General features: G+C 33.4%; 1 protein-coding gene across 1 annotated transcript; it reads right to left on the reverse strand.

Annotated features, from left to right (window-relative positions):
• Positions 1-5,951: 5,951 nt before the first annotated feature.
• Positions 5,952-10,152, reverse strand: LOC123538581 (uncharacterized; the record flags this gene model as incomplete). Its single annotated transcript, XM_053532556.1, is given in 4 exon segments — positions 5,952-7,341; positions 7,792-8,007; positions 9,592-9,742; positions 10,100-10,152. Coding segments are annotated over 4 exon segments (644 nt in total), but the record flags the coding sequence as incomplete, so codon positions are not given.
• Between the last annotated feature and the right edge of the window lie 431 nt (positions 10,153-10,583).

The following is a 10,583-nucleotide window of genomic DNA, read 5'->3' on the forward strand; positions in this document are numbered from 1 at the left end:
TTTTCCCCAAATGCGAGTTTTTTGCTCTTTTAGGTCATTTTCAATGGAGAAAATAACACTAGCAAAGGGTCCCTTATTTCATTTCACTTTATTTTATTATACATACCCACCCTTTTATGCTTTTTAACATTCTGTAAAACAGATTTTTTTCTGTGTTTCAATGATAAAGTCTGTTTTTCTAAAAAAAAGGGGCAAAATTTGGGAAAGGGAAATTTTTATTTTTTGCTTTGCGCTAGGGAAAATACAATCGTCTAATATAATCCTGCAAAATTTTTATTTAAAGGGAAAAATAAATAAAAAACACTAATCGAATCAAATAAGTCAAAACTAACATTCCCTTTGGATTTTCTCCCCTTGCAAATTACTTTAAAGCCCAAAAAAAAAAAAAAAAAAAACCGGATTCAGGGCAATAACTAAAAATTTTGCCCGGGACCCCCAATTTTTTTTTCATAAATTTTGTTTTAATATAATGCTCTAGATCAGAAAAGTTTAAAAAAATTATCTCCGTTTTTAAAATTTTTCCTTCTTTGCCTTTATAAAAACCCACCAACGCCCCTTTTCCCCTAATTAATTTTAAAAAATTTAAAATTCCCCATCGTGATTTTATCGCGAAAAAACCCGTGTTTTGATTTTTTACGCGTAATAATTTTATGAATGGCCAGGCCGAGTGAATATTTTTCGCTAAGAACAAAAAAAACTCGAGCTATTCTACAAATCACATTTAAGTCTTAAAAAAATTATTATTTCGATTTAACGCGACACACTGTGATGACAGGATGGATAACGTCTGCACGCCCGTGGGTTATTGCAGAAAAACCCCGCGATAGTTTGTCTACATGTATTTATTTGTTTGGTTAAAATTTTTTAAATATAAAAATTTTTGAAGGTAGTCCTAAGAAAAAAAATGTGGGTCGCACTTTGTGAGCCGCGCCAGGGGGAAAATCAAATAGGGGCTGTCGACAGCATGGATCCGACGCCTGCGCTCCGTTGTCCCTGCTATTTTCTTTCAAAACCTATCGCAATTAGAGAAACCGTTCGCGAAAAAACTGGGTCCTGAAACCGACTGCGCGGGCTATGAGGTTGGGTCGGATCCCTGCTTTGGGCGCAAAGCCACTATGTTGATTTCCGTATGATGTGGCTCTGTTTATGATTTTGATGAAATGTTTAAGAGTTTTTGATATACCATGTTAAAGGGGACGTAAAATGCCAAATTGTTTTCGCGTAAAGTGATAAAAATTTTGGCTCACGTCTAGTGTTCCATAGAACGCTTTTGTACAAAACTGCTTTTTGATTTAATCAGGCTGTAAGATAATGGAAAAAGGTGACACTGAAAAGTTTAATGATTTTACCGCGCCATGAGAAAACCAACATAGTGCTTTCCCATCAGCATGCGCGCAGCGGGGGCCTGATATTCGCTAACGGTTTTTAATGCAATAGACTTTGAAAAAAAACATCATTGACCCTGACCAGACGCGGGATGCCAAAGCGGTTTTGCTTCATGGGGTCGAAAAGCCCCCGGTTGGTTTTCTCAGGGCGTGGCTTTTTGTGTCATGCGTATAAATTTCATGGGCAAAAAAAGGTGAATTTTATTTTTAATAAAATGGTTACATTCTTTTCAGTACTGATGCACTAGTTTCAGGTAAATATCGTGTTTTATATGGGAAAGGGAATACTGTCTGTATTGAAAAATGTAAAATTTAAAAATTGTACATTTTGAGAAATTTAGTGTTGTACAAAAAACACGTCTGTAAAAGGGGTCCCCCCTGGGTTTATTTCCGATTTACACATACCACGAAGAAAAGCTGACCTTAATAACTTTTAAAACCAAAAAAAATTTTTTAAAACTGTAAGAACACTTTAAAGGAGAGTGGTTTTTGTATAACACGCCTGTACCGGAAATCTTTTCTTTTCGCAAACCCAAAACTCGTCCCAAACAGGCGGATGTAAAGCGATACAACTTTTTTTTCTGTGAAAATCGATGTAAAAAAGGAAGTTCCTGTTTTTTATACACCATTGTAAAGGGTTATTTTTTTCAAAATGATCTGTTAAAATAACACCCCTTTGGTTTTAGGTGGAAAAAACACGAACAGGCCAACTTTTTGAATAAAAATTTACAAAAAATCTTTAAAAATATTCTATCCTTTGAGCCTCGACTTTTTTGTTGTTTAAAAGCAAAATATCTGCTTTATAGGCCCCTTTACACTTTTTTGTTAACCCCTACATGTTGACACAAACTGTTCAAATGTATGACAGCAAAAAAGGGAAAAAACCTCTTTGTTTTGAAAAAAACCCCAATTCTTTTACAAGGGGAAAAAACCTAAAAACACGTTTGTGTAAGGGTAAAACCTAACTGATAGTTTTAATGAAATAAGATTGACATGTCAGGGTTTGTTATTGTAAACATTATTTATAAGGGGCTTGTTTCAAAACTTTGCATTAATTTTTAAGAGTTTATGTATGCCCAACTCAATATTTTTCTAATTTTATAAGGCAAATGCAAGTTTTGGAAAAAATTGGATAAACCCCAAAAAATAATCGTATAAAATAAAAAATTTTAAAATTTTTAAATTAGAAAATTTAATCCACCGTGTTCGAAGTTCTGATCCCAACCCCCCCCCCCCCCCCCCCCCCCCCCCCCCCCCCCCCCCCCCCCCCCCCCCCCCCCCAAAAAAACACACTGTTTTCAGAAGAAGTGGTTTTTTCAAATTTGTAATGGGGAAAAAAGATTTTTTAGAGGTGCTAAGGATTTTTTTTGATTTTTTTTAAATGGGATTAGATTTATATTAATTTTTAAAATTGAATTTTTTAGCGGTAAATGGGAAGAAAAAGGTGTGGGGTGTGGTGGTGTGTGTGTTTTTGGGTGGTGTGTGTGGGGGGGTGGGGGCGATGAGGGCGGGGGGACGGGGGTGGGGGGTTCCCTTATTTTTTTCACTTGTTTACGGACACTTAAAACCCATTGCCCCATAGTCAAAATTTTATTGCTTGATTTGTAATATTAAACCTTCAGAAAGCGCAAATAGCTGGAGTCGAGATTTTATTTGGCAATGAAAAAAAAAACTATCCAGTAAAAGTGGGAAAATTAAGCTGTTGAAAATTTTTTTAACTTATAAAAATCCCGAAATCGCGTAAACAGGTTGGGATCTTTTGGGTCATGCCGAAAAAATGCCCCGAAAAGTGCAAAAACCGATTTTCAGAGAAAAATCTTAAACGTTTCCCCTTGTTTTGATCTTCGATCTCTGTTGTTTTGATTTTAAATTTTGGGTGTACGGGTCAATATTTCCTTTGACAGTGCTTTTTGTTCCCGCAGTTTTGGGAAATTTTCCCTTCCCAAAATTTATAATCTTTTTTTAAGTTGTTTTTGTTTTTTGTGTTTAAATGTCTTTTGTTCTCTGTGTGTAACCCGGGTTTTTTTTTTTTTTTTTTAGTTAAGAATGCTATATGCGATATGCAAATATTTTTTCAGCTCTTTAAGTAGTTCTTTGTTCCCTTTAGTGTTATGGTTTCTTTTTTAGTTTTTTTAAATGCGTTTAAAATGTGATCTCCTTTTTTTTGTGTTGTGTAACTATTTTTTTTTTGTTTCTTTAAATGTGCAAATTTTTTGTGGGGAATTCTTTTTCTTTTATTTTTCTAGTTCTTGTGCTATTTTTTTTTAATGCGCTGTAAATGTTTGTAATTTGTGATTGTTTTTTTCTACTTAGAGCCAGATGCTTTTATTTGCTTTTTGTGCTTTAAAATTTTGCTTTTATTACGCTGGTTTCTTATGTTGAGCTTTTTTATTGTGTTTTTCAAAATAGCTTCGCTAGTGTTTTAAAGTTTAACTTCCGACGTTTAATAAAATTTTGTATCTAAAAATTTTTGTTTTTTCATAGTCACCCCATTTGTGTTTCGCGAGACTTCGCCCATTACTTTTCACCCCCTCACTTGAACAACACAAAATCTAAATGATATTTTATGTTTTTCATTTTATACCTGAAAAACTATGCTTGTCCCGGACCAAAAACCCAAAAAAAAATGCATTGTCCGCGGCCAAAAAAACACAGTCGGAAAGTTGGCATAGGAAACCCACATCCCCGCTGGGGGGGGTGAAAACAAAAAAACTTCGAGCATCAGCATCCCAAAAAAAACAGACGAACAGCATTTTCGTTTTGGGAGGTGTTTACCATTTAAGTTCGTATTTTCCCGACTGTTTCCTTACCAGTTTGGAATTTATCCGAAATTTAAACCCACCTCATAATCAAACCCTTTTTGCTATAAAAACGATTCAAACTTGAACTGTTAACTTGTCAAAGGATATTTAGGGGCTAATCTTAATAAAAGGGTTTTCAATTTTGGACTTTAAAACAGTTAGAAAAATAAACTGTTCATTTTGAAGATTTTTGGGGACATTTTATGAATTCCAGCCAATAAAGTGACATTTCGTTGAAAAATTTTAGTACACAAACAGTTTTCAAACAGGGTATTTTGACTATCAAAAATTTTACGTAACATTGCATACCAAAAAAACACGAAAAAAGCAAGGGAAAATTAAAACATCTGTCTTTCTGTCACCTGTTGGGATGATTAGGGGCCTGAACAGAGTTTTGGATTTTTCGGGTCATGGCGTGAACAAATTTTTTTTTTTCTATTTTTTGCCCTGTAAGGGGAGAGAGAGATGGGTGGGCAGCGCCCAGCGTGCTTTTTGTAAAACATGTGTTTATCTACAGCTTAAACTTCCCTAAAACACAAAGTACACAAAACTTTTTTATCAATATAAAGGGTTTTAAAACAAGCAAATTTTTTGTAACTTTTAATTATTTTTTCGAAAGTAAAAAAAGGGTTAATTGAACGCTTAACTTACAGTCTTTTCTAAAAGTTTTGAACACTCGCTACGCCGCAAATTAAAATCATATGTCATTTAAAATGGTAAATCATTTAAAACGATATTTCAAAAGAAATACGAAATCGTAGGCATTTCAAAACTTTTTGAATTTTTAAATAATCAATCATTCTGACCAAATTTCATGAAACTCAATTGAAAAATACAGTTTCTATCGCATACTTAAGGTTTTTTATTTGACCTAGTGACCTAGTTTTTGATCCCAGATGACCCAATTTCAAACCCTACCTAGATTCTATATAAGTAACTATTCTGACAAAATTTCTTGAATATCAGTTGAAAAATACAGCCTCTATCGCATACACAAGGTTTTTCTTTGATTTGAACTAGTGACCTAGTTTTTGACCCAAGATAACCCATTTTCGAACTCGGCCTAGTCTTTATCATAGTTATCACTTTGACTAAAATTCATGAAGATCAATTGAAAAATACAGCCTCTTTTGCATACACAAGTGTTTCATTTGATTTGACCTAATGACCTAATTTATGAGCCCAGATAATCTATATTGAAACTTGCCCTAGATTTCATCAAGACAATCATTCTGACCAAATTTCATGAACTTCAAGACCAATTGAAAAACAGTCTTCATCGCATACATAAGTTTTTTCTTTGATTTGACCTAGTGACCTAGTTTTTAATCCCAAATAATCCATTTTTAACTAGGCCTAGATTTTATCAAGGTAATCATTCTGACTAAAATACATGAAGATCAGATGAAAAATACAGCTTCTATCACATACACAACGTTTTTCTTTGATTTGACCTAGTGACCTAGTTTTTGACCCAATATAAGCCATTTTCAAACTCGGGCTAGATTTTATCAAGGTAATCATTCTGACTAAATTTCATGAAGATCAGTTAAAAAATACAGTCTCTATCGCATACAAAATCTAAATGTTGACAGACAACAGACAGACGACAGACAGACGACGGACGCCGGACATCGAGCGATCACAAGAACTCACATTGCTCAGGTGAGCTAAAATCCGTGTTTTCATGCATTTATGAAATTATATAATTTAATGGAAATAATACTTGAAATAGAATAGTAAGAAGAAATAAATGATTCAAAAATATATAACACTATTTACTTTCTTCATTTCTTATCACGTCATAGTGTTGAAATTTTAAATTTACTGTACTTTAACAGCATACAGTACAACAGGCCGCTGCATTTACCTGTAAATCGCGGCAATTCATCGTAATTCACCTCGAACCAGCGGCACCTTATCGCGATGCGACGCGACCCGTCATCGCGGAGCACGGCAATCGATTCTGTTGCATTTGGTCGCAAGCTGTAAAATGTGTTGCGTGGATGCATGTAAAAAACGCGCATCCCCGCGGCTCAAGAAATTGTCCGTGCTAGGGTCCAATCGCGGGGAAGCGCGGACTTTGTAAAATCCGCGAGCCAGGGACTGTAGCAACAATTATCTGCATTTTACCGTACGTTGCACATACTAAGTGTGCTTTGTGTGTAAAGTAAATATAGAAACCTTCAGTCTAAATTATTTATACACCCTAAATGCTCTTTGGTATTCTGTATCTGCGAATCTTTTCTTTAGAATGGGAAATCATCTCACTAATTAAAATCTGTAGATCATTTAGCGAAGGAAAAATGAATCACAGGACAGAACCGGTGATGTAAACATGTTTCTTTTAGATTACACAATATTTCTCTTTGTATCTTTTTCCATTTTCAAAAAATAAACAGAAAAAGCATTCAAAGAAGCAATACTGTACGTCATTCGCTCAAAGCTCAGCCACATGATTAATTCTCTTTGAACGTATATTAAATATCAAACAAAAAAAGCATGTATAGTGGCTAATGCATTTTTTCCTGGGAATGCGTACCAAATCAGTTAATTATACCTCTGAAATTATTTAAAGCTTTATGAAAATTAGTATATGATTGAAACAACCCTGACCGTTTTGAAATAAATACCATTTTACTGTGTTTAGCATAAATGCTGAATGCTTTATCAATTTTCACATTTAACATTTCATACTGCATAATCATTTCGTTTTTATTACAACACCGAATTATATCATAGTGTACTTGGTTATACCAATGGTTGTTATGGGTTTCTATGATAAATCATTGCTAGAATAATTGTATGCACTTAGCGTTTGTTCCTAAGATAAAGCTTTGTATTTTATCCTTCAAATGATTTAGTCTATTTGAATCATAATATTCATAGATATGTCAAACACTGTTCTGACATGTATAATCCTTGACTGTATTAACTTTTCTCAGCAACGTGTCGTGTAATAAACAAAGTAAGATTCTCTAAGCTTCTGTTATTCATTTTGCACCCATATATGCCCATATCTTTCGTGAAACCGAAGTCAAATATGCCTCCTAAGTCTTTAAATTTCCGATCGGTTAGAACATCTGAACTGGATTTAACTGGCAGAGAATGTTCTTCTTTGTTGTGGATTATCAACAATGCGGTGTTTCTGTAATCTAAAAAGCGTGATTTTTAAATAGAAGTGAACAAATATCAAACTTGAATGCTTAATTTTAATAAATTGGTTTTCAAGATAATTTCCGATCTAAAATGATTAAAATCATGAAAAGTAAACACGCTGTGTAAAAGTATTGTCCCATGCAGCAATGAAGACCAAATTATAAACATTTTAAATAGTGTGTCAACTAAAACTAAATCAAGCAGGTCTAAATATATCATCATCAGGGCACAATAGCTACGCACAATAATGTATACAACCCAAGAATAGACGTTTGGAGGTATATGCTTTTCTAGCCGTTATTCATTGAGTCTTGGCAAAAATATAATGTAGATTATTCAGCCAGTAGCTGAAACGCTATTAAATTACTTTTCTGATATGTATATTTGATCACTGACGCTAACAATATACTATAAAAATTGTTTACAGAAAAAAAATAAAGTCATACATTCTCTTGCTATATGTTGAATAGAATAAGTAGCATCTGATCCTATCCTGGTTCCGGCAACACAAAATACGAGTAACGGTTTTGTGGGCTCTATCTCAGATTCATTTCTGCATGTCTTGAATTTCACGCCCATTCGGCTCTGAAGTCTGACTGTCAGTTCATTTTCTACCTTTCTTGCTACGTCTCCACTTTTATCATGCATAACTTGTATTTGCACTGTCAAAAATGTCAAAGACTATAAAGCATAAACGTCGTGAAGCCATTATTGCCAGAGTGCATCATGCTTCGTCGTCTATATAATATGATATATAAAATTGTGAAAAAAATCCTTTGAAATCACAGAATGCAAACCGGAGACTAATAGCAGACATGGTTTAATTGAGTCTGTAGTGATTGGTAATAGAAGTGCAAAACTCTCACGAAATATAGGAAATAGCTTAGGGGGAATATATTTCAGTAAAAATAAATGATTTCCGTGATCTCAAATGACCAGAAAATATATAACACCAAGTGCAAGAACAGGTAGACCTTTTATAGCTGCCACATGACACTTAAAGACCGCTATTATAATAGTTTCAAAAATATGTAAATAGACCCATCGGAAGCATAGAGCGCAGCCAAACAACTTTATAGCAGACATGATTTTATTGGGACTGTTTAGGAAATGTAATAGAATACGCAACACCTCTCACGCCCTTTCTTGCTACGTCGTTACCATCGGCTTAAGAGGAATTAAATGAAAATAAAAATATATCTTCTCTATGAGACAATAAAATATAACAAACACTTGTGACACTTAACATCGCTATTGTGAATTTAAAAAAATCTGTGAGAGATCTTTGAAAGCATAGAAAAAAACCCAGCAGATTTCGTTTGAACGGTCTTTTATGAGTGCCAATAGAATGTGAAAAAATTTTCAACAAAGAATCAAAAAAAATAATCCACCTAAAAATTTATAGGTACCATACTAAAAGAATAGCTAGGATAAGGTACTTTAGCTGAAGACTTCAAAGATATCTCATTTTATCAATCAATATATCGTTACGCGTAACAGTTTCTTGTTTATACTAAAAAAAAAAGTAACTCGGAAATGTGGAAATGATAATAACTGGGAAAATCAAATAATATACTATAGTTATAAAACAAACACTAAAACATTGAAAATATATAATTATATATATATATTTTTTATTTTTACTCTTTATACTAATGTACCACATAATCTCCTGAAAGAACAGAAATATCGTTATAAAAGACAAGAATTGTATTGTAGTATACTACTGTCTGATAATAAAAGGGCAATAATAAGGGCGAAAAATCGAAAACCAGCAACAAGGACACTATGCGCATTTCCTCTTTACAGTTAAGCTTCCTTTGAAGGTTAGCCTAATTCCATCCAGTACACATGTGGTTGCTGAGAAATACTTCGTACAAGTATTGTGCTGTAGTATACTACTGTTGAATAATTAAAGGGTAATAACTTTGTGAAAAATCGTCTCACACGAAGAAAATGTGCGCATCTCCTCTCGGAGGTAAGTATTTCTATGATGTTTTCAATAAATTCTAACCAGTATTTGCTGAAAAATTCTCCGAACAGGAATTGTAACATAGTGTAGGACTGTTGAATAATCAAAATTAACGCAATATGTGAAATCCCGAAAGATTTCAAAGTATAAAACTGAGTACAAATTAAAATTGAATTTCGAATGGAACAAGTGAGAAATAGATTTTTTTCTGTTAAAATATTATATATGAAAGCTCCAAAAATATCCATATGATGGATAAAGATAATAACGTTACCTTTGTCTTCAAGTTTATACTTTTCCACCATCTCCAAGAGCTGCTGAATATTCAAATCACTAGGGTTGAAACCATAGTGCTCAGAAATAGTTTGTATGTTGCAACATATCTCATTAAACGAAGTCCAAAGTTTGACAGGTTTTGCCTGAAACTGAAAGCAGATGAAGTTCAACCCATTAAGAAATAATAACAACACTAAGAGGGTTGAATAAACACATTATCGTAATGTCGCTTTGATATTCGTTTGAACAAGTCAGCCTTTTAATTTGATAATAAAAGCAAGGAGAGCAATAAAAATACAGACGGTCTTTTATGCTTATATATACACAACACTTTAAATAGGCATGGCGATTTCTGTAATAACACTACATACAGAACAAAAAGAGGAAAATGTGTTAACTGACAGGATTAAGTCAAAAGTCAAAGCGACAAAAACACCTAACCCTTACTAATCCCATATTACTAAACATGAAAACTGAAAATAAAGTTAAAGCGGAATATTGAATACCTTATTTACCATTTCATGCGTGTTATCTTTCAAAACAACATCTTTAGATGCCCCTGAAAATGCAAACATGGAAGAAGGACTCAAAAGGCTGAAGAGCAAAAGATTAATTTCTATAGTTAATTGAACAAATAAATAGAGATATAATTCTATATTTTTCTTAACAACTTAGACAAGTGAATGTTACATCTAGGTTCCTTTTGGCCTTTAAAATAGGTATGGAGAAAGAAATGACGTAAGACTACATAGTCTTTCATCATGTTCTAGTTTATAGAAAATAAAATTAGGATCATACTAGTAACAAACTATGTCCCAATCGATTTGGTTTATATTCAGTCTATTTCTAATACCTGATTATTTGCACTGCACATTATACAGTTGGGAAAAAAATCGTTGAGCTAAATATGAAATCGGAAAAATGATAAGAACGTCACTGACGAAAAAACAGTTTAAGGATAATCGTAATCGAAGTTTACTTTAACATTGC

This window comes from Mercenaria mercenaria, unplaced genomic scaffold (assembly GCF_021730395.1).
Source record: "Mercenaria mercenaria strain notata unplaced genomic scaffold, MADL_Memer_1 contig_1469, whole genome shotgun sequence".
NCBI classification, from domain to species: Eukaryota; Metazoa; Mollusca; class Bivalvia; order Venerida; family Veneridae; genus Mercenaria; species Mercenaria mercenaria.